General features: G+C 42.5%; 1 protein-coding gene across 3 annotated transcripts in view; it reads left to right on the forward strand.

Moving 5' to 3' along the window:
• The window catches only part of si:ch211-212o1.2 (TMEM189_B_dmain domain-containing protein), a 46474-nt gene that overhangs the window by 9231 nt on the left and 12246 nt on the right, over nt 1–24997 (forward strand). For 2 of the 3 annotated variants that reach the window (XM_036126068.1, XM_036126079.1), the window contains exons 2-3: nt 10058–10177; nt 10281–10372. In XM_036126068.1, coding sequence (XP_035981961.1) covers nt 10058–10177; nt 10281–10372 — 212 coding nt within the window. The remainder of the gene's footprint in view (nt 1–10057; nt 10178–10280; nt 10373–24997) is intronic. The other variant, XM_036126075.1, reaches the window with a different exon arrangement.

Raw genomic sequence — 24997 nt, forward strand, 5'->3', positions numbered from 1 at the left:
TGGAGGGCTCCCTGAGGGTAACGGAGGCCCGGGCATCTCCCCGGGGGACTGGCTACCTTTGAGGGGGTTTATTTTGTAGTTTTAATTGGCACAGAGGTGTCATGGTGGCAGGAAATCATTGTTGTCCAACAGAGAAGTTTTGTCTTTTTTATTTTCTTCACAGATACAGATTAAAATAATAAAAAAATTGTGGATTAAAAAATCAATATTTATTGTTTTGGACACTTTCTGTGTCCATGAGGTTCCACAACTGAAAGTTTATAGGAAGTTCTGATTTTCTGAGGCGTACCATTGTGTTACTTTGTCATTAAAACGTTCAGCAAACCTCCTGGTCTTCAGTTAGGCCACTTAAAAGTCTCCCTTTATCATCATTTATGCAAAATCTTTTCACCTTCACATGAAACTCCCTCAATAATCACACTTTTTACTTGTTTAGAAAGATTTGCCAAATCTAATGATGAAAACGCACCTTAGTCATTTAAGATCTGAAGACACAAACCGAGTCTGATGCTGCTGAATTTAATCTCAGAGGGCCGTTCTCGTCGTCGTCCGGTTCTGGTCTTCACGCTGTCGGCGCCCGGATGCGTTTAGCTCAGTCAAGCTCACGGTATGACGTCTAGGAAGTCGTGGAAAAGGCTGTCTGCCATCTTCCTGCTGGAATTAACATAAATGTTCTGGAAAAAGGTAGAGTGGTTCATTACTGGCTAAACTGGTGGATCAGCCAATCAGAAAGCAGCGACTCGATGTAAGTGGGGATCTAGACGTGTTGCAAACAACTTGCTGAAGTTCAAAGCATAAGAACGAAGAAGAAACGGGTTTTAAGTGACAATGGCAGGCTCGTTGATGACCCAGAACCGTGTCGGGTTTACAGAGAATAGTCCAGTTCCTGTCCAGAGGGCGGCAGCTGATTGGACAGAAAGACTTTGTTGATGTCAGATATAAGATGAGAACCAACAGGCTGGTTCTACAGGACTGACAGGCAGCAGTAGCCCCCCCCCCCCCCCCCCCAGAGCTGCAGTATGCAGAGCAGCATCTCTGAACACATTGAGCCTTGAAGCGGATGGGCTACAGCAGCTGAGCTCCACACAGGGGGCTTCTCCTCAGCTACGGACAGAAAACGGAGGCTGCAGTTCACACAGGCTGGACAAATGTTGCCTGGTTCAATGATACTTGATTTCACCTGGAAAATCCAGGTGATTGGCAGTATAATGGTACTGAGGATAGTTTTTTAGCAGACTTCAGGCCACTCTGTGCCACCTGAGCATCATTTAAACACCCCAGCCTACCAGAGTCTCCATTTCTTCATGACCACACTGGACCCATCTTCTGATGCGTGCATCTCAAAGGGCTTTCTGGAACATGACAATGAGTTCACTGTTTTCCTGTCGTGTCCATGCTCACCAGATCTCAGCAAAATTGAGCAACTTCTGGAGCATGACTAGGAGAATCCTCTCATAGATGTTCAGACGAGGAATCTACTGCAGGTTCATGGCGCTAAATTATCAATATGAGGAATGTTTCTGAAAGGTGTTTAAAAGGCCCTGGGGAGTGCAATAATCAATTTGCTCTCTTTGGCTGCAGGCGGAGCTTCCGCTGTTTTGCTGTTGCTCTAGAATATCTGGGAATATTTGGAGATGTGACTTGTTTTTAGGGTGGATGTGTGTGTGAGCGATTATCCTTATGATGCTTGCAGATTAATAATGTGGTGGGAAGCCCAGAAAACAACATGCAGCACGCACTAAGAGGAGCATGATGGGAACCGTCCATCCTGTGTTTATGGTTGGGAGTGTGTGGTCTGGGCCGGGTGGGACTGATGGAGGGAGGCTGGAGAGGGGCCTGTTTCCTCTGACCCCCCCTGTGGGTTAAATGTGATGTGTGCTATATGTGTTCTGTGTGTGTGTGTTGGTACGTTTTATTGACTTTAGTCCTCCATGTTTGTGCCTCTGTTGGATCTGCAGGGCGATGGGCTGATTGGGTTCGTCTTGCAGACCCGCGTCCACACAGGGTCCTACATGCCGTGTCTGTGCTGTCAGGCGTCTGTCTCCTCTGCTGTGTTGTTGTCGCTTTGCTGGCTGTGTGTTGTGGATCCGTGTGCGTCCCATCCGCAGAGATCAGATGAAAGGGAAGAGGCCTCCGACTGATCCACTCCTCCTGAACGAGGGAATTCAACCCCCCCCCCCCCCCCGCCCCCCATCCTAAACCCCCGTGTTTCCATGTCGTCGTCGTTCTCCCTCAGTGTCTCTCTCTCCTTTATTCTCCCTCTCTCTGAGCATGTGACCCACTTTCACCACCCACATTTCCCTATCTCTCCCCCCCAAAGTCCCATCTGAAGGCAGTCTGTTGAGAGAACACCGGGTTGGGTTGGGGGGGGGGGGAGCAGGAAGACTGAGTGACGGATGATAGAGAGCAACAGAACTGAGGGAGCATCCTGCGTAGTGCATCTATGGACCGCTGTGGTTCTGTGCCTGATGGGTCAGAGGAAACGGGGGTTCTGTCTCAGTCTGTCAGTCCAGGTGGACGTCCATGTCCTGGTCGGTCTGCAGGTGGTCCATCCTCTGTCCAGATGATGGATCGATCAGAGCTCTGGGAGACGTTCAAAGCTCGGGATGTTGTTGCACAACCTGACCCTGCTTTAAACTGGATCAGAACCTTCTCCCTGACCCGTCCGCTGGTTTCCTTAGTCTCCAGCATGCTGCTTGTTCACTAATAATGTAGTATTACCCGAATTACTTCAAAACTAATTGATCCTAGAGTCAGTCCAATGCCTTTTCATACGAGTTCCACAATGGAGCTCGTCGGGGAATCGGATCTCTTGCGGGTTAATGACAATGAAAATGATTTGATTACTTCAGTCAAGCCAAAGAAAAACAGCCAACCGCTCAATAATATGTGGCCTAATTACCCTGCATGACGGCCAGTCGGATTAAAAGGTATGAATTGGCTTTTGTTTCAGAGCCCCGTGTTCAGGGCTCTGTGTTTGACTCCAACTGCTGCAAACCCAATCAGATAAAACCAAATCAGTCACAGTTTGTTTACAAGACCGTTTCTGAGCTTCAGAGTTTTATAAAGCAACGGTGACATGAGAAGACAGGAAGCAGGAACCTAGTGATGGACGGTACAATATAATTACGATATCGATATAAACAATATAAAAGCCCCAAAAAAATCAGCAAAGAATGCCCACAACAAATGCCAACAAACTTATGACAATTATTTTGCCATGTTTATAAAACTCTCCCAATGTAACATTTTAGAAATATAGACTCAGTCCTGCCAGCAGCAGATTTCTGTACCAATAGTGTTCTTAACAGAACCACTAAGACGGGTAAAGAGTCCAAGTAAAGAACAGATGCACGAGGTTCTGGAATCATTAGATTTCAACCTTTGAATGCCCAAAACAGACTAAAGTTTTCACATTTTCATTATTTAATTAACAAATACAAAGTTAAAGTGTAAAGTCCATCTTGCAGAACCACCTCCAGCGGCAGTAACTCTCAGCAGTGGGTCACTCTAAAGTCGAGGGACTTTATCCGTCCCTGGAATCGTTACAGAGACATTCAGGTCCACTTTTCTTTACAGCGTTGTTTCGGTACGGTGAGATTTACAGACATTGGTTTCTGCACGGCGCTCCCCACGTCCCGCCGCAGTATTTCAGTCAGCTCCAGGTCTGCACTATGACCCGGCCACGGAAACACCTTGGCTCTTTTCCATTTTTTAGCGATTCAGTTGTAGATTTGCTGCTGTGTTCGGGATCATTGTCCTCCTGAGCCAGTTTGGACCAAACTTCAGCTGTTAGCCGCACAGCTGACCTTAGATTACTTCAGTATACAGAGAAGATCATCCTGGACTCGGAGACAGCTTCCCAGTCCCTGTGGCTGCAAAACAAACTCAAATCATTGCCCCTCCACCACCGTGTGATACTCAGATTCAGTTTATCACAATGTTCCAATTAGTGGATTTTTAAAAGCTAGTAAAACAAAGTATTCTGTCTTAAAATGAATGGCCTAGACATTAGCTCATAAATGTGGGATTTTAGGTCTGGTAGCGTACAGACATTTAAAGTAAAACATGTTTCCCTCATTTATCAACATGAATTTGGCTAAAAAATGGCTTCACAATAATCCAGTCTCATGAATCCCACCTGGAAGAATAACTGCAGCATTCGGACCGGCACCGCTTCTTGATAAAGGAGATCGAACGGCTGCAAAGAGAGCCCAAATCATCAGCTCTCTGCCGCTGTGCTTGGTGGTTGGTATGAGGTGTTTGTACCGGCGTCCTCGGTTCGGTCCACTCCAGACACTGTGCATCATAACCGGACATCTGTGCTGTGGTGTCATCTGCCTAAAGGACCTCGTTCCCGAAGTGGTGGGATTTATTCAGACGCTCTTTTGACGCTGTGCTGTTGAGACGGCTCTTTTGTCTGTTTGCTGATGGGTTTGAAAGATCAGCTCAAAGCTCAGACCTTCCAGAAAACCAGAAGTTAACCAGATAAAGCCTGATCTTTGCATCTCTGATCTTTAGCCCTGTTTTACTCGCATCCTGTTTCATGTAGTCACGCCTTACCTGAGCCGAGCCGACACCTCTGGCATGGAATCTGTAGACGTTATCACGTTTTAGCCCCTTTCAGTGGCACAGAGAGGGGTGAAGGGATCCTCTTCCTCTTTATTTGGTCATTAGTATTCAGGACGCGTCGCCTTCCTTCCTGCTGTCCGCCACTCGTTCCCCTGACGGCAAATCAGCCGGCGTTGATTAATTTCAGCCTATTAGCACCCCTCGTTTGCCTCCCCCGGCTCCGCCCAGGTTAAGTCCCCGTGCACACCCACGTGCATGCTCGCAGGCGGGGGTTGCTGCTGGGTGAGCGATGGCGGAGAGGTTGCCAGGGAACCAGTTGTTGTCAGAGCGATATTAATGAGCGGGCTGCTCAGGCCCTCGGAGTGTGCGCCGATTGTTCGTGCCAGCACGTTTAAGTGTTTGGGTGTTTGCGTGCCGGAAGAAGGAACAAATGGCTCTGGTTTTTATGTTTTTTTTTCTGCCCGTGCATCTTTCCACGTGCATGTAGATGCTTTTAGACATTATTTTTTTTTTGTCTGTCACTGCCTCTGTGTGTGATACCCAGCAATGCCGTGGCCTGAGGGACGAGGGCTTATGTGTGTGTTTGTGAGTGAATGTGCACACTCTGTGGAGGCCTGTCCTAGTTTCCTTCTCCTCACCAGGGAGCCGGAGGATCCAAGGACTGAAGCACATCACCTGACAGCCGCCCCACTGCTCCAGTGCCCTGCACCATGGGTGTGTGAAAGTGTGACAGAGATGGAGCGTCTGGATCCGTGTGACGAGGGATGTGTGTTAGGAAGTCCATCAGCGTCTGTCTTCATGCTCACAGATCGGGAGCAGCCATACTTGGTGGAGACGGCAGATGATTTTTTTCCGGCGGTGACCCCCGTTTGGTGCACTGGGGGGGGGGGATGGGGGCTTCAGGCTGATTGGGGGAGAAGATGATGTCACAGAAAACTTAAAAACAACAAAGCTAAATGTCTGCTGCTGAAGCTCCAGACCCACGTCGGCCCAGGTTTACTGTCTTTGTGCGCCATGCAAACACAGGAAGGTCTGCATTTCAAAGCTTTTTCCCCTCTTCTGCACGAACATGCACTGAAGTCATTGGTTTAGGAATTTCTGCAACCATTTTAATTTCAAACATGTTAATAAATAGGAACATCACTATGAGTGAAACGCATAGGTTGCATAGTTCATTTATGACACACCTTTCAGTGATTGATGGTTTTGTCTTACGGCAAATGAAAACCCAAAGTTCAGTTTCTCAGAAAATTTTAGTTGCAAACGAACAATAAAGCTTATTTAGAAACTGCATGTCCATGTAGTTTACAGTATATCCTCTCAGCTTGGTCAGAGCTCTTTGGCCTCCCACACGTTTTCCTCCCACTCAACTTTCCAGTGATTTGCTTTGGTGCAACACTTAACACAGTTTCTGTTTGCTGACTCTGCCTGTGGTGGGAGTTGATGACTACCGGACAACCTGCTGTGCATTTCTTTTTCGAACGCACTTTTTCCTTCCGTTTAACTTTCACCGTATGCTTGGATGCAGCATGCGGATAAATCAGCCTCTTCAGGAAAGAGCTTTTGTGGCGTGTTTAGAGGCTGTCTGCTGTCATGTCAGATGGCGTGTTCAGTTATGTTTTAATAATATTCCTACGAGTCTTGTATGTTAATAGCTGCAAGGCATAATCATCTAAATTAAGAGAAATAATCACTCAAAATGTATCACACAGTGTGTAGTAAATGTATTTATGAGTAAAGATCATTAAATGAACATTTAAATTCTGATTTACTAAGATTTAACTGTGTTTCTTGTTTCCCATCCTGAGGCTAAAGCGATACGGGGAAAAGAGGAGCGTGGCAGTGACCTGTGTGCCATCATTAACAGAGGATCCTCAGACTAAAAGCAGCTCCTAGTTACGTCATTTTAGGAAAAATCTTAGATTTTCTTAGAATTTTACCTTAGTTAGGTAAGTTATTCACAAAGCATTTTAGGCTTTAAGAGCCAGGACATGCAGAGGAAAAAGGCAGATTGATCTGTCCTTCTCCATGATTCAGGAACCATTTTACTTTCCAACACTCCTCTATTCTTTTTTTTTTTTTTTTTTTCACTCCTCTATTCTCCTCCTAGAGCTGAGCGGGACAGAGGCGCTGCTGCTCTCGCTGTTTTCCACCTTTTTTCTCTATTTTATGTCGCCCCTTTTGCCAAATCCAGCTGCTTTATACAAGCAGGTAATCACAATAAAATGCTGACAGGTGAGGGCACATTAGTATCAAATATATGAAGTAGTAAAATGACCAGTAAGGTGAGTAAACAACAAGCAAATCAAAATGATGAGGATGTAAATAAGGTTCGTTCAAACATTTTAATGCTGTGTGACAATTATTTAATTTTCATACATTCTTAATCTATTCTCCGTTAATTTCGCTCCTTTGATTTCTTGGAACACGTGTGTTTTATTTATTTTTTGTACTAACAACTAGGACTGGGTGATATGGTTTAAAAGTAAAATCTTGATTTTCTTCCCTTTTTGTTTCATAAAAACAAATTGCTGAAATTATTTTTTAAAACTAACTTTTATTTCAAAAATCTCATCTGGGAGTTGAGCTGAATTCAAAATGCAACTTATTATGAGCTTTGAAACATGCAGGCGCCGCCATAGTAAATAATAAAAATATAACACAAAATCTTTGCTGCTGGTGGTATTACATATCTAAGAACAGGCTTCACTTGTATAACATCACACCATCATAAGAAAATAACTAAATTAATAAATTCTTAGGGTAAAAAAGATCTTTGGACTATTTGCACAATATATTTTCCTTAACATACATCAACATTGCTATTAGCAAAACAATTTCCACCTTTCGGGACTGATATAGTGCAAAGCTTCATGAAAGATAGGGCTGAGCTATATGGCTTAATATTTTTCTCCAATTTTACTAAATCCAATCAATTGATCCCCCCCCCTCCCTTTAAAAAAAACAGAAGGAAAATAAGAAATTATTGTTAAAACTTGCTTTTATGTCTAACAGTTCATCTGGGAGTTGACCTGAATTCAAAGTGCATCTAAATCCAAGCTGTGAAACATGCTGGTAAAACAAGATGGCCGTCCTGTCGTTGTAAACAATGAAAATATATATATAGTGGTTTTACACAATGAGGTAAGAACTGACTTTATTTTTGTACGTTAACTTAAAAAAGTTAATGAATGAATTTAAGTGGCTTGTCTTAAGGTAAAAGAATTTCCTATTTACAATATTTTGAAAATATATTTTCCTAAACGCACATTCAGCATTGCTGCTATTCTCTTGATGGGAGCCCAGTGAGTCCTTTGACAAAATTAAATCCTAATTTTCCAAAAATTGTGAATTCAAATTAATCAATTAAATCGATTTATCGCCCATCCCTACATCCACATCACAGCTGGAGCACAAACATGAAAAACAGGAAATCTGGCTGCTGCAACATGTCTTTATGATAATTGAGTTCAGAGTAATGCCGCCGACATCAGCAGCCGGCTGACCAGAAGGAAACGGAGAACTGAATCAGTAATACAAGACTAAAAAGAGAAGTGTTTGCTTTCTGTCTGCTCCAGCAGGAATGGAAACTAAAGTGGGACATTGCTGTAATACTACAAATGCTATAATGTTGTCTATGACTTTTTTTTCTCCTTTGAATTTCTTTGATTTTTTTTATTTGATTTTTAATAAGCAAATGAAGAGCGCAAGAGACCGTTCACCGTATCTGTCTTAAACCTGGCGGCTGTTTGGTGTTCCCGTACCGGTGAATTATTTCATATATTACATTAGCAGTCAAATGTTTTGACGCACCATTGTCAGTCAATGTCTTTTCATTATTTTCTTATTAATTTCTACGTTGTAGATAAAAACGGAGCTCTTCCTGCAGCTTTCTCTCTGGCTTTTCATTCAAGGACATTAAAGCGCAGGAACTGATTTATGGAAAGTTGTGATCCTGAAAGTGTAACTTTTTAAAAAGCCTTGAGACCAATAACCTGCTCTTGTCTAGTAGAGATGGGAGATAATTTTTAAAGGTTTTACAGGTTTCGTATTACTATTTTCATTTCAACACAAGGCTTTTTTTTATTCTCCTGTTTCCATGCAGAAATGTGAGAGGATAAGATGTCCTACATGTGCATAAATGTGGAAGCTATTCTGTAGATTAATAAAAGTTTTGATGTTTAAACCTACTAAGCAGCCTAAAAAGTAAAAAAAAAAGAGAGAAAAGTTTCTGGTTTTAATAAAGAAGCTGAGAAAAACACACACATAAGAGTCTCAACATTGAATATTTAGGCTAATTGTGGCTGAGTGGTCAGTGCAGATGCAGAAACAGAGGGAAGTTTCCTGGTTGGACGTATTATTCTGCATAAAAGCCAAAAGGAGATCCCAACTTTGACCTGAAAATGCATTTTCTCTAAAGCAGAGGACAAATAAAACTTTGTGAGAGATTAAAACAGCAGCATCTGAAGAGGAAATGTAAAGCTCACCGAGGAGCTTAACCTCCATCCGTTTCTGAATCGGTCGTCTGTCTCTTCATAGCTTCGTTACGGGTGAAGGGTCAGCTTTGATGAGTTGTAAAATATCCATAATCACTTATTCTAAATCTCTCATGACCTCCTGACTCCGCACCTTCATATTCATAGTTGCTCAGGTCTGCGGACGCAAACCTTTGCAGGCCTGAGTGCTTTATTAGGAAAAAGATCTGTCATGAATTTCTTATAGGCTGCTAATGCTGTGAGATACATTAGGATCTGAAGACATTAAAGTTTCACACGTCAGATGGATGAAGACAAAGGGAAGAAGGATGGGAGGCATGCCAACCGGATGTAGTTGTTTACTTTTTGGGTTTGTTTCTGTAAATCTGTGAGACATTGATGGTTCTTCTGTTCTCCTGATGGGTCTGGAAAATTAAAAAAATAAATAAATAAAAAAGAAAATGGGGAAAAGTGGATGTACAGTTCAGACGGTTCCAGAAGTTTTCAGGAAAATGAGATGAGCGGCGGAGCGAAATCTCAATAATTCAGCACCTCTGATGTTCTGCGCTGTGCAGCAGGAGGCTTCCCGCTCTGACCCTCCCGTCGCTCCCCGATTTTCCTGCTGAATCCAGAGTTTGGAGTTAGTTTCAGTTAGACCGCCGCTCCCTCAGCTGCTGACCTCGGAGTTGGGATCGTCCCTGCAGAGACCGGCCTCCCACCTGAAGCGGACTCTGTGTGGCCCGAGCGTCGGTGTTTGGTACCGGAGAGGTCGTGACCTCGCCGCCTCGCAGTACATTTGTCTTCCTCTGAATGATTACATATTAACACTGTGGACACACACACAGTGATGGCTGCTGAGTGATCCTTTAACCTCCTGTAAGCAGCGCCTTGTTCTCCTGATGGGAACAGGAACCTCACCCAGTTCATCATATCAACCCCCCCTTCCCCTCTTTTCCTTTCATTCTAACTCTTCATACCTAGATAAATAAAACTCCCTATTTTCTTTTCAGGTAAACGAGTCCAGGAGTGGGTTTGTGTGATTCTGTGCCTCTTCCTCTTCATCATCAACTTCTCCTTCCTCCTCCTGCACTTCTCCACCGTTCACATCTACAAGATCATCCTTGGCATTGGTAAATGAAGAAAAATGACCCCAGATCATTATTTTCATCCTCTTTATTCGTAATCTGACCATTTTTTATGTTAACTGTGCTGTTTCTTTCCCCTCTGTTGCAGTTTTGGGAATCGTGACAGCAGATTTTGCCTCGGGGATTGTTCATTGGGGAGCTGATACCTGGGGATCTGTGGATATTCCTGTTATTGGGAAGGTGAGCATGTACGCAGAAGACCAGCTTGTATGAAACAACTTTACAGCAGAAATGTTTTCTTTAATAAACGGCTAACATGTTAACAAACTGGCGAAGAGGAAAGACATCAGCAATGAGCTTAGAGGTTTGATGTTTTTTTTGTGGGGCACTAGCGATCTTTATTTGACTGTAAACTGACAGGAATTGGGCTTCAGAGAGAGAGGGGGAAGCCATGTGGTTAAAGGTTCACGGCCAGGACTAGAATCCCGGATGGCTGCGTCGAGGACTACTAGTCATGCACCGCCACCACGATTTCTGTCCTGATTTAGGACCTAAGAAATGTGTCATCTTTCAGTCGATTATCTACTGAATTCTGTTTTTCAGCTCAAGGCTCTGATTGGCCGTAATGTAAATAGGTTGAAACATTTTACCAAAACCCACATAAAACACATAATCAGTAAGAGGCAAGAATAATCCATCAAAATTTGCTTAATGTTTAGAAATTTAACTTTATTTAGTTTATTCATGTAGCGCCAACTCCCAACACGTCATCTCTAAGTTTACAAAGTTAATTCAGTCGATCATGCAGACTGATTGGTTAAAAAGTTTCCTATTTAGGGGAACCCAGTAGATTGCATTAAGTCACTAGTCGTGTTTCCATTGACCAACAAATTGTGCAAATTGTAATTATGAAAATAAATCAGCTATTTTTCGCTGAAAGGCTTTTGCGCTAGGATGAGGTGGTTTTTTAGCCATAATCGAAATTGGTATATTTCGCAAAACTGCAATGCAAATAGTTTTTTTGGCATCACACGAGTCACACGATGAACGTTACTGCTGGTGAAATACACGAAGAAAACGACAGGAAGTAGCAGCAGAATGATGGCGCGGCATGTTTGGATACACGAGGAGACAACAAGTTTTTTACATTTAGCTCATGACAGGGGTATGATCAACATACTAGATTTAAAACAGCAAAGAAATGCGAGCATTTACCAAGATCTTGAAGCGGTAATGAAGGAAGCAGGGTTCCACAAGCCGTGGAAAATCTTACGTTCAAACTGGAAAACTCTGAAACAGAAATAACTGGTGGAAAAGAGAAAGCTCAGCAAAAGTGGCGCCGGTGGAAAAGATTTAAAAAAAATAATTCAAATACTTCTCCCTCGTGGATGAGATACTCACGTGATTAAACGTATTAACGTATGATTTAGTGATTATACAGTGGACTACCATTTGACAATTATTCTCCTCTCTTACTGTTGACATAGCCTACTACATTTCAATTCAATTCAATTCAATTTTATTTATATAGCGCCAAATCATGAAACATGTCATCTCAAGGCACTTTACAAAGTCAAGTTCAATCATATTATACAGATTGGGTCAGATTATACAGATTGGTCAAAAATTTCCTATATAAGGAAACCAGTTGATTGCATCAAAGTCCCGACAAGCAGCATTCACTCCTGGGGAACCGTAGAGCCACAGGAAGAGTCATCTGCATTGTACATGGCTTTGCTGCAATCCCTCATACTGAGCAAGCATGAAGCGACAGTGGGAAGAAAAACCACCCATTAACGGGAAAAAAAACCTCCGGCAGAACCGGGCTCAGTATGAACGGTCATCTGCCTCGACCGACTGGGGTTACAGAAGACAGAACAGAGACACAACAAGAGAAACAAAAAAGCACAGAAGCACACATTGATCTAGTAATCTGTTCTACATTAGATGGTAGTAGCAGGTGAGTCGTCTTCTCTGGATGATGTCACAGTTAACAGAACGCCAGACCAGGTGTACCTACTATGAAGAGAAAAGAGAGAGAACAGAAAGTTAAAGCAGAAATGACAACACATAATGCATAATTGAAGAACAGTAGAACTCAATATAGTGAGAAAATTAGATCCTGATATACTCCAGTAACCTAAGCCTATAGCAGTAAAACTATAAAGGTAGCTGAGAGTAACATGAGTCACTAGTTATAATTTTTGTCAAAAAGAAAAGTTTTAAGCCTAGTCTTAAAAGTAGACAGGGTGTCTGCCTCACGGACCAAAACTGGGAGTTGGTTCCACAGGAGAGGAGCCTGATAGCTAAAGGATCTGCCTCCCATTCTACTTTTAGAGACTCTAGGAACCACCAGCAGACCTGCAGTCTGAGAGCGAAGTGCTCTGTTAGGAACATACGGGGTAATCAGAGCTCTGATATATGATGGAGCTTGATTATTAAGGGCTTTATACGTTAGAAGAAGAATTTTAAATTCTATTCTTGATTTAACAGGAAGCCAATGAAGGGAAGCTAAAATTGGAGAAATATGATCCCTCTTGTTGATTTTCATCAGAACTCTTGCTGCAGCATTTTGGATCAGCTGAAGGCTTTGAACTGCATTTTGTGGACTTCCTGATAGTAAAGAATTACAATAGTCCAGCCTTGAAGTAACAAATGCATGGACCAGTTTTTCAGCATCACTCCTGGACAGAATGTTTCTAATTTTGGCGATATTCCGGAGGTGAAAAAAGGAAACTCTGGAAACCTGTTTAATATGGGATTTAAATGACATGTCTTGGTCAAAAATAACACCAAGATTTTTTACTTTATTACCAGAGGCCAGGTTAATGCCACCCAGATTAAGTGATTGGTTAAGAAGTTTATTTTTTGAGGACTCTGGCCCAAAGATTAAAACTTCGGTCTTGTCAGAATTTAGATGCAGGAAATTTAAAGTCATCCAGCTTTTGATGTCATCAAGACATGACTGCAGTCGAAGTAATTGATTGGATTCATCAGGATTTATGGATAAATATAGCTGAGTATCATCAGCATAACAGTGGAAATTAATCCCATGCTGTCTGATAATTTTGCCAATCGGAAGCATATATATAGTAAAGAGAATTGGTCCAAGGACTGAACCCTGTGGTACTCCACAGGTGACCCTAGAGTTTGAGGAAGATTTATTATTAACATGAACAAATTGGAATCTGTCTGACAGATAAGATTTAAACCAGCCTAATGCTTTCCCCTTAATCCCTACAGTATGTTCAAGTCTTTGTAGGAGAATATTGTGATCAACTGTATCAAACGCAGCACTGAGATCTAACAGGACAAGTATAGACACAAGTCCATTATCTGAGGCCATGAGAATATCATTAGTGACCTTCACCAGAGCTGTTTCAGTGCTATGATGAGCTCTGAAGCCTGACTGAAACTCCTCAAGTAGGTCATTACTTTGTAAATGTTCACAAAGTTGATTAGCAACTACTTTCTCAAGAATTTTAGATAAGAAAAGAAGATTAGATATAGGTCTGTAATTTACTAACTCATCTTGATCAAGAGAAGGTTTCTTAAGTAAAGGTTTAATAACAGCTACTTTCAAAACCTGTGGTACATATCCATTTACTAAGGATAGATTAATCATGTCTAAAATAGTGCCACTGATCAAAGGGAATATCTCCTTAAACAACTTGGTTGGGATTGGGTCTAACATACAGGTAGAAGGTTTAGATAAAGCTAAAATTTTAGATAGCTCAGAAAGCTCTACTGCTTCTAAACAGTTCAAACACTGCACAGATTCTAAAGATTCCTCCAATGCTGCCTCACTTACTGAGGACGAGGTAATCATGTTTGGGAGGATGCCAATTATTTTATTTTTAATGGCATCAATTTTATTTATGAAGAATCCCATAAAATCATTACTACTAAGAGCTAAGGGAATGGATGGATCAACAGAGCTGTGGCTCTGGGTAAGTTTGGCAACTGTACTAAAGAGAAATCTAGGATTATTTTTATTCTCTTCAATTAATGATGAAAAATATGCTACTCTAACTCTGCGGAGGGTCTTGTTATACAACAATAGTCTGTCCCTCCAGATTAAGTAGGATTCCTCTTGGTGTGTAGAGCGCCATTTTCTCTCCAATTTCCTAACATTGTGCTTCAAGGAACGCAGCTCTGAATTAAACCAAGGAGCCAGCTTCCTGTGAATAATCACCTTCTTTTTCAAGGGAGCTACATTGTCTAATGCAGAACGCAATGAGGAAGTCACATTGTTAGCAAAGGTATCGATTTGTGAATGGGAAGAAACAGCAATGCTGCCATCTACAGGGCATTTCTGCAATACTGAGGATATTAAGAAGGGGACAGACTCTTTAAGTTTTGATACAGCATTATCCGATAAAAATCTACTATAATGGAACCCTCTTTTGGGGGTGGAGAATTCAGTTAGATTAAACTCAAATGTTATTAAAAAATGATCAGACAGGACAGGGTTGTGAGAGAATACTGTTAATTCTTCACAATCAATGCCATATGTCAGAACAAGGTCTAAAGTATGGAGCCGAGAGTGCGTCGGTTCATGCACATTTTGAGCAAAACCAATTGAATCTAGGATAGTTTTAAAGGCTACACTAAGGTTATCACATTCAGTGTCAACATGGATGTTAAAATCACCCACTATAATAACCTTATCAGTATTTAACACCAAATCAGATAAGAAATCTGACAACTCATCCAAAAACTGAGTGTAAGGGCCTGGTGGACGATACAAAACAACAAACAGAAGAGGTTTTATTGCTTTGCAGTTTGGATGAGGGAAACTGAGGGTTAAATGTTCAAAAGAACTGTAATTATTAGTTGGCCTGGGACTAATTAATAAATCAGACTGAAAGATAGTTGCCACTCCTCCTCCTCTTCCCACAGATCTGGGAATGTGGAAATTTGAATAACTGGAGGGGGTTGACTCATTTATACTAACGTAGTCCTCTTGTAGCCAGGTTTCTGTGAGACAAAACAAATCAATCTGATTATCAGAAATCAATTCATTAACTAACAAAGTCTTTGGAGGGAGAGACCTTATATTTAATAGACCACATTTTATTATTTTATTTTTAGGTTCAAGGTGAACCATATTGATTTTTATTAGGTTTTTATGATTTGTTCCTTTTAGATCAGTTTTTGATCTGTTAAGTTTTGGCCGTGGGAAAGACACCGTCTCAATAGGATAATGGATGGGTAACAGTACATAAGCTGCAGAGAGGTGTGTTAAACTACGGCTCTGCTTCCTGGTCTGGAAGCATACATTTGCAAATGTATTTTGGATATGAGCTAGCAGCTTGTTAGCATTGAACTCAGACCTATCCTAAAATATTTATGGAAAGAAAAAGATAATTTGATCATGTTGAATGACTTTTTTTATCAGGCTCTGTTGGGTTGTTGCTGAGCCAAACTAAGCTAACGAAGGAGAAGTTAATGTAGTGTAAGTGTAGAATGGCTAGGCTAACTAATTATAAATAGATTAAGCTAGCCAGGCGCAGACGTTCATGCGGAAGATTAGCATAATGTTGAATATTCAGGAAACCCACATATAGATTCATCTTATCTTACTAGGTATAGACGTTTTAACAAACACCACTGTATTTTCTTCACTGAGCGCTGCAGTCTGACAGCTGATCAGGACATAAAACAAGAAATATCAATATTTATCAATTCTGTTGCTAATGTATTACCATAAATATAACAGCGTGTGTTGATGAATTAACCAAAAATGTACATTCATATAAAATTAACCCTGTTCAAATACACACACACACACACCACAATCTCATAATTGCATTCAGTATTAGGTCTGGTAAGTGTATAAAAACGGTTCTATGGTAATATCTTATTGCACAGACACACATACAGACCTTTAACCTGGGTTGGGCTTTGAATCCCATAAAGCCAATTGGTCTTCGAAGGTAAAAAATACCATTAAAAGGTCTTAAATAGGCACCATAAACGAGTGGTTCTGTAATTGACCTGACCTTGACCTGTCCCCTTAATCCGCCAGAGGACATATGCGGGGACTCCATTGATGTGCTGGTGAAAGATGTCTGCACATTCGCCTACTATTAAATCACTGCATTAACACACATTTTCCAACAAAGCCAATTAGATTAAAGTTCATCCTCATTTCATCCAATTAAAGTGAGCGTGATCAGGTGCAGCATGCAGATTGGTTCGTATGAGCTTTGTTTTGATTAATGGGATCAGATTTTAGGGTCTGTGTGTGCTGCATGAATCTTTCTTGCATTTATGTTTTATTCATAGGTAAATAATTTGTTGAAATGTTAAAACTAATGTGCATTTTAAGAGCTCATGTACCCCAATTAGACCAGTTACCGTTCGTGTCGTACACATATATTATCAACGCATGATTAATAATGAGCTGATATTAGTCAGAATTTGATTAAAATTTATGAAACCCGCAAAAAAAAAAAAAGAAATCTGACAAAAGCTCATTATTAGAGGTGAATGTGAGCTGTGATGACGCTGATGCTAGTGCATAATGTAAAAATTAACGGGGTGTCTTTAATTAAAAGTGTGCGTTGTTCATCTAAGAGCAGGAAATTCTGATTTCCCATTCTCACTCAAAAATCTGCCTTCACACTAAAAAACAATCCTCCATGTTGAGACGAGGGATCCATCAGAAAAACCTTATTAATGGCTTCTAGCTCCTGTTTATTGACCTTTCTTGGGGTCAACAGTAAGAACTCTGTCGTAGGGAGGAAAGGAGCTTCAGACCGCTGTGCTGAATTCGGACAGCCTTTAACTGCGACGTCATTACGTGAAGGAAAAGTCATATTCGGGACTGCAGCCTTCCCAAAAAAAGAGCTACTAAGTGCACACTCTTGTTCATTTCAGTGAGGTGGGCTGCTTATATGTCATGTCACACAAAGGATTGTGGGATACCTTAAGGCTCCTTAGTGCCAGTAAAGGACATTGCGAAGTTCCTAGGCCAAACTAGCCACAGGAGGAAGCTTAAAGGCTCCTTTTCCTACCTCCTTCCTTACTGACTGCACTATTCGGACATCACTTATCATGGCGACCGCTAAATCACTTCCACTTTGTCCAAAGAGTTCTCACTCTATAAGAGTATTCGGATGGAGCCAAGGTCCTGCTGCTCTATACCTTAAAACCAAGAAGACCTGTGGCCGTATTGACAAAGATCCTCAGAGTCTCTCAGAGTCTTGGTCTAAATATTTCTTCCTAGGAGTTGGTTTAAGGCATACTATGCAACATTTTTCAGTTAATTAATGTGCTCCATACCGTTTTGGATGATTAAATTAGTCATTTCAGGTCGAACAAAGGTTTTCTCGGCCGCCCTGGTGGTCTGTGGGGGAAATACCGTACTTGCAATTGCAGGAGCCCTCGGGCCGCACACACAGGCTCAGAAGTCTCGTGCAAGACCGCGAGAGTCGGTCTTGCTTTATGGCGAGAACTCCATGTGTTTTTGCCCTGCCATTCACTATATGCACGCGCGAAAGCAACAACAAAGAACCGCGTGTTAACGTCAAATAAACATGCAAGCATATCGAGTTTTTTTTATTTTATTATTATTATTATAATTTTTTTTTTTTTTTTTTTTTTTTGAATGTTGGCGAGGTGGTAGCGTGAGTTTGGCAAGGTGGCCGCCTCGCCAAGATAGCGCTGCGGGAAGCTTGATGTTCATACCTTCACTGCGTACACTGTACGAGTTTTTCCCCTTTTCGGGCCGATTCTTCAGTCGTGCGAGCATTTTTTGAATCGGGCTGAATTTCAGCTTGATCGTAGAGGGGGGGAGGAGGGGGGACTGGCTTCTCACGACTACCTCCCGATCAGGAATCGGACGATCGGTGAAAATCAAACATGTTTGAAATTCAGTCGGCTGTCGTGAGGTTTTCGTGAGCGCATCCTGCTGTTCAAGCAGAGCTACGAGGGGGCGCCCTCCCCTCCTCTCCGTCCCCCCCAGCGGAGGGAGGGAAGCAGGCGTCCCTGAAGCAACCTCCGGCCGGTGTTGGGGAGGGCGAGCCGTCCAGTCCGCGCAACGCGCTGGCCGCCTGTTTCGGCACTCCTCCGCTTGCTGGGGGGGGCGGGGGGTGCGGGCCAGGCGACCTGCCGTGCCGCGCGGCCGCCGATGCGTCTCGTCTCTCCTCTCTCTCCCCTCCGTTCCCCCGACGCCCGGTGCCTCCTGCGGGCCTCGCCAGAGCTGGGCTCGAACCCCTGCTCTGGGTCCCTGTCACCTACCGTCGCTCGCCTGCCTCTGTCCCCACAGCCAGCGGTCCCAGAGGGGACACGACGTACAATGTGAGCAGTCCGGTCTCGTCCGAGCGTCGCGCCGCACAGATCGTGAGCGGTGAACTTTTTAAACCCCGCGGTTCCGTCGCACAGTTTGAGATGTATATAAGTACCACGCCTGAAAAACTCGTACAGTGTACGCCCGGCTTTAGTCATTGTTTGTACTGCCGTTTTTTCCACTTTTCGTTTTGTTCGCCTGTCTGCTAAGCTCAAAACAACCGCGCCTGGCTTGACGGAGAAACCAGAACAGCTGAGCATCTTTATGACAGTGCACTTTTACTTTCGCCCTCTGGGGGGAGCCTCACTGGAAAATCAACCCCAGTTGCATAGTATACCTTTAAGAGCGATTCAGATTAAGGAGACGACAGAAACTTTTAATCAGCTCCCTCTGTTTCCACCATCTTCCTGCTTCAGACACTCTCAGGTTTTACTCCTGTTTCTTTAACCTAATCTTCCTATTATCTTAAACTTTTATTTCACTATTAGATTTTTTTGGGTTGTTTAAAACACAATGCAAGTGTCCTGCCTTCCTTCCTTCCTTCCTTCCTTCCTTCCTTCCTTCCTTCCTTCCTTCCTTCCTTCCTTCCTTCCTTCCTTCCTTCCTTCCTTCCTTCCTTCCTCTTTTCTGTTCTTCCTTCCTTTTTCTTCTTCTTAATTATTTTCCTCTTTTGTGTCCTATTGCGATTCCTTCCTTCCTTCCTTCCTTCCTTCCTTCCTTCCTTCCTTCCTCCTTTCCTTCCTTCCTTCCTTCCTTCCTTCCTTCCTTCCTTCCTTCCTTCCTTCCTTCCTTCCTTCCCCTTTTGTGTCTTCTTCTTAATTATTTTCCTCTTTTCTGTCCTATTGTGATTCTTTTCTTCTGTCCTTCTTTTCTATCTCCTTCCTTCCTTCCTCCCTCCCTTCTGTCCTTTTCTCCTTCCTCTTTCTTTCCTTCTCTCCTTCCTTCCTTCATTCCTTCCTTCCTTCCTTGCCCTTTTGTGTTCTTCCTTCCTTTTTCTTTTTCTTCTTGATTCTTTTCCTCATTTGTGGCCTATTGCAATTCTTTCCTTCTGTCCTTCTTTCTTTCCTAGGCCCTTCCTTGTTTCCAACCTTCCTTCCTTGTCTCCTACCTGCATTCCTGTAGTACCACAGCCTTGACCCAGAAGAAGGCTGATTTGAAAGTAGGAATCGGTGAAGGGACAAAATGACGATGAGTTAACATTTCACTTCACTTTAATTCAAAGGCTAATGACGCAACAGCGACCGTTCCTAATAATCAGGTTAAATGGAGAATCCAGCTGGATATTATTCAGAGTTAATTCTCCCACATCACATTTGGTTTGACGTTTGTGACTAGTCTGTTTCCTGAGCGGCTCGTGTGGCTGGATGTTCATGTATGATGTGGCATTTATTGAGGCAGACTGAAGACGCAGCAGCGTATTTACATGGCGTGTCAGCCGCTGTGGGAGAGCCCTAATAAATGCGTTTAATGGAAGAGAAGAATGGACGTTAGCGGGGAACAGAGGGGCGACGACAGGCGGCGCGTTGATGTGTGTACGCCGCCACCTCAGTGGTGGTTTTGAGCTGGAGAATAAAGCGGTTTTCTACTTTTATTTAAGGTTAGTTTGAATATCAAAGACCGACTCGATGCAGAACACCCGAGGCTAATAGAGGCACTTTCATTCTTTGTTTGTTGGGTCGTTTGTTTCTGTTTGCTGTCTTCTGAACGTCTTGTGTCTACATGAGCTCGTCCTGATTTTAGTTCCTGTTTCCTTTGTTGTCTGTAATTGTTGGGAAATCTCTGAGGACGTTTCTCAGGTTGTGAAACACAAAGTGTGGAAGCGGTTATGCAAAATGTCGGCACACCTCAGAGTTTTAGGTGCTTTCCTGAGAAGATGAGGCTGTGTGTTATGAGCTTATCAGGGAGGCAAAAGAGTCCACAACTGATACGTATCAGTCTGAAAGTTGATTGTTTGTTTACTCGTTTTTTAAACCTGGTTATAAGAGGATAGTTGAAATAAAGACACACCAGTCAACCTTATGACCACCAGGCTAATTGTGCCAAAACAGCCCTGACTCCACTCGACCTGAGGCCATTTTTACACAGTCTCTCTTCTCTTAGACTTAGACAACTTTATTTGTCATCTTGTATGCACAGAGTGCGTACAGAACGAAATTTCGTTGCATACAGCTTGTAAATTGCAGTAAAAATTAAATTACAGTATAAGGTGCAGCAGTGATTTAAAAGTAAACAATTTAAATGTAGACAATGCAGGAGAAGTCACAGTGTACAGGTGAGTATTTTTAAAAACCATTTGTATGTGCAGAATTGATTGTGCAAAGGGCATTTGTGCAAGAATGCATTTAAAAAACTAAGAATTGTTTTTCACAATATTGTTGAATTGTGAACTCTGACCGTAGCTGAGCCTTCAGAGCGTTGGATGTTGCTTTGAGTAATCCTCCTGGGTGACTTTTCTGCGCTTTTGCCTTTAAAAAGGTTTTTGTAAGCCTTTCCAGGCGGACATATGTTGGTGACTTTGTTTCTAGACTGTTGTTAAATTTGTATGTGACTATTCAAGATCTTTAAGCCTGCTTCATGTTGTCAGACGGCTTCTATTAAAGTAATTTATTGATTTGCAGGTGTATTAAAATTGAACTAAGCTTTCTAAAAAATGCTTTTCAGTACAGTTAATTCAGCCTAACTAGTTTTGAAACCTGATATCAAAATGAAGATGATCTAAATAATTTTAGTGGGTCAGAAAAACCAAAACCAGAAGAAATCTGCAAGGGGGTGAATACTTTTTGACAGGATGGGATGAATGACGGGTGACTCGATAAAAAGGTTCTCGTTCTAAAAATGAAAGTCAGCACATTAAACAAGGAGCGTTTGGGGTGAAAAAAACAAACGTCTAATATGAATTTAAAGAAACTCATCAGAACATAAAACAATTTATTTTGAATTCAGGCCATAAATCCCTTTTTTTTCTTTCTTTCTTTTTTTTTTTTGTCTCTGCTGAACCAGAATTACAGCAGCGTTTTAAAAAGAGCTGCACAGCCTCCCCGCAGTGCTCAGAACAATTCCTTCGCGAGGCTTCGGGCCACGCTGTATTTTCTTTCGTCTTCGTGTCGTTGAGCTTTAATTGACTCAACAAGGATTTCGCAGTCCTCTAATGAGACTACTTTGAGGACAAAGTCACGCTCATTAGTTCCCAATGAAGCTCGATTCACTCTGAAATTTGCCAGATGTGTTTCCAGTTTAGGAGGACGTGTTTGTAGATCCTCCGTCCCAGACTGCTCGGCTTCACTTTTCATTGTTTAGAAGCGGCTTTCTTTGTTTCGGCTCCCGCTCTCCTCGTCGCGCCTTTTAGCAAACACGTCTTCCTGAGGACGAGTCCGTGTTTACTCAAGGCAGACGTTTGTCCTGAAAGTGAATGGAGCGCAGGGAGAAAGAAAAGCGCATGAAATAAATGTTAGGACGGGAAAATGGGGGTGGAAGGGCGTGTCTGCAGGAGCAGTGGGACGGTGCTGGTTGCCGGGGCGATGGGCGATGTGAGCCGGTGATTAACGGGCGCCGTGCCACGCAGGCCGCTAAACGGTGTGGGATTAGAGGACACGCAGCGACCGGCGGCCTGCCGTTAGCTGGGAGCGCCGGAGCCGCCCCGCTCGGCACGACCTCTGCGGCTTAGCCGGCCTTTCATCTGACTGAGGGCTGCGGCGAGAGGAAGGGACAGAGAGGGACCGACGGAACGGCGATAGGGCCCTAATTGCACAGATATCAACAGATAACTTCAGAGTTTGCAGTGGCACCCATCGACGACGTCCACAGATCGGCGGCTGTGATTGTTTCGAGCAGCAGACCCGACAATAATGAGTTTTCATGCTGATGCTTCCATGCCTCCACACACACATGCAAACCTTCCCTTCTCTCGCCTTTTTTTTTTCTCTGCCTAGGGAAATAAATTACCTTTATCCAGCGTGTGCTCGTGGGTGTGTTTCTCTTTGTCCTCTTTTAAGCTTCTGAGATTCTGATTCAGCCTTTCATTTGAGACCCCCGTGCTCTCACAGACAGGTGTCTGCCTCTGCACAGCGCAGGTGGGGTTTGCAGCCGTGTGTGTGTGTGTCTGTGTGTGTTTTGAAGCTCATTTTTTTTCAGGTTATGTGCATTAGTGTGTGTGTGTTTGTGTGCAGGTCGACTGCTGTTCTGAGGTTTATTAGGATGCTGGATGTGTGCTTTGGGGTTGTGCACAACGCTCAGCATTGCTATGTGTGGCGAGAATTCCTCTGTGTGTTTAATCTGCATTGTTTAGCATCGCAGTTTATTGTATATTATCTAGGAAAAAAAAAAGCTGCAAATGAGTTTCTGTGGCGGTTGCGTTTTTGTTGTTGCTGTCTGGTAAATGTTTCTGCAGTCGTGCAGCATTAGCTAAGAAATTTAATTGATTATATATCAGATTTTGTTTTGGGAGTGATGTGGAAAACCCCTAAAAGAAGTTATTTGATTTATCAAAGAGACAAATTCAGCTGCTGGAAGTCCTTCAAAATGCATCAACTCATTTTAATGGTCTGAATGTTCTTGAGCTTCTAGATAAGTTCATAAAACTTCCTGAAACACATTTCATTGTCTCTTAATAAAGATGTTTAAGATGTAGTAGTTTGCTTTTTAAACAAAGAAGTGGTAGTTTTGCCTCTCTGCCTTTCAAAGTCACCTCAAAATAAAAAATACACCCATTTCTAATTCAAGGAGTTAAAATATTTGAAGATGATAAAAATATCCTCTCTTTATGAGTTTCTGTAATTATTTTAATCTAATCTCATCTGAACTAAAACACACCACAGATTCCACACAGACATTTATGTAAATTCTTAAACAAATGTGAAAATTGGAAAAAAAAAAAAAAGTAGATCCTTGCTGCTTCGTTGGGTATAGAAGCAAACAGATGCTGCTGATCAGATTAACTGACCGTTATAAAAGCATAACTTTTTTCAGGTTGCTGCTGTTGATGTGTGTTGATGAAACACCAGGATGGGAAGACCTCAGCAATGACCTTAGACAAGCAACTGTTTCTGCCCGTCAGTCTGGGAACGATTCTAAACCCAAACCATCTGAAGTCCATTGTTCTACACAAAGAAAGTAAAATTTAAGTGGTTTGAAGCTAACATCACATAAAAGTAGAAGCACTAAACTTACTCATCATAAAAGATGCAAATTAAAAAAAGAATCCTAACTAACTAACTTGATTTTACGATTGATAATGTGTAGCACTCTCTGTTCTGCACATTATCAACCCGGGTCTGCTCCCATGAAATCCGTTTGGGGAAAGGAGGGATGTTCCCCGAGCTGACTGGGAGAAGCGACACTTAGTGCCCGCCTTCCAAAGGTAGGTTTTAGCCAATCACGGTATCAAATTAAAACATAAGCAGCAGGTATAATGAGAAACCACAAGAAGGTAAGCTAGCCAAGACCCTTCTTGCTGTTACTATCAAAGAACAAATCGTGGATTCTGACCTAACAGATGTGATAGCAGCAGCTATGTGTGCATCCCCCTGCGCTGCCATGTTGTTTCGGCTGTGAGCTCATCAGCTCTTGCTTTCATCACAGCTGTATGTGCCGCCTTAAACCACAATACTGCAACGTGATTGGCCCAAACCATTTTTGGTTCGGTCACAAACGGTTGAAGATGGATTTTTGTGTTTGTGAACGCACAAACACCACGAGAATTCATCTTGCCGGCAAGGTTAGTTACCTGAGCCACCGAGGATAAATAGCATATTACCATTAAACGGTTCATCATGGTCCAGTGCTTTGGTATTAACTGTTCGAACTGGGCCGGAAAAAACAGCTGGAGTTTAATTTTTTACTTTGACCAAAGACATAAAGACTTGGCTATGTGAGTTGTGACATGAGAATTACAATCCTTTGAATGTAATATATAAAACACCAAAGGAAAACCTCTGTACCTCAATCCAAACACATTTATAAACACACCTGTTAGCAGCTCCATGCTAAAGACCATATGCTAAGCTATGAACCTATTTTCATCCACACATCGGCTTCATACCTCCCTTTCCCCTCATGGTGCATCAGTTCTTGTCCATAGCCTTGGACCTGCTGCATTGACTACTGCAACTATCTTCTCTTTGGCCTTCCTCAAAAATCCCTCCATAATTTTCAAGTGGGTCAGAATTCAGCTGCTCGCATTATTACTAAAAGCCTCTCATTTCATCACATCACCCCAGTCCTATAGCAGCTCCACTGGCTGCCGGTTAGATTCAGAATAGAATTCAAAATCCTTCTATGCATATTCAAGTGCATCCACAACCTGCCTGCCCCCAACTTATCTGATCTTCTTCTCAACACTACTTCTTCCTGCACCCTTAGATCCTCCGCTTTGGTTCACTTCACTGTTCCTCCTTCCCGCCTCAACACCATGGGGAGCAGAGCTTTCTCCCGCTCAGCTCCCAAACTCTGGATCTCTCTCTCTCCAGATGACACCCTCTACCAGTTCAAGTCTAAACACAAAACCCATCTGTTTAAAACTGCATACTCTCACTGTAATTTTTATTGTCTTTTATCTTTGCTATGATGCTACT

The sequence above is a fragment of the Fundulus heteroclitus genome, chromosome 2, assembly GCF_011125445.2.
Source record: "Fundulus heteroclitus isolate FHET01 chromosome 2, MU-UCD_Fhet_4.1, whole genome shotgun sequence".
Classification (NCBI taxonomy): Eukaryota; Metazoa; Chordata; class Actinopteri; order Cyprinodontiformes; family Fundulidae; genus Fundulus; species Fundulus heteroclitus.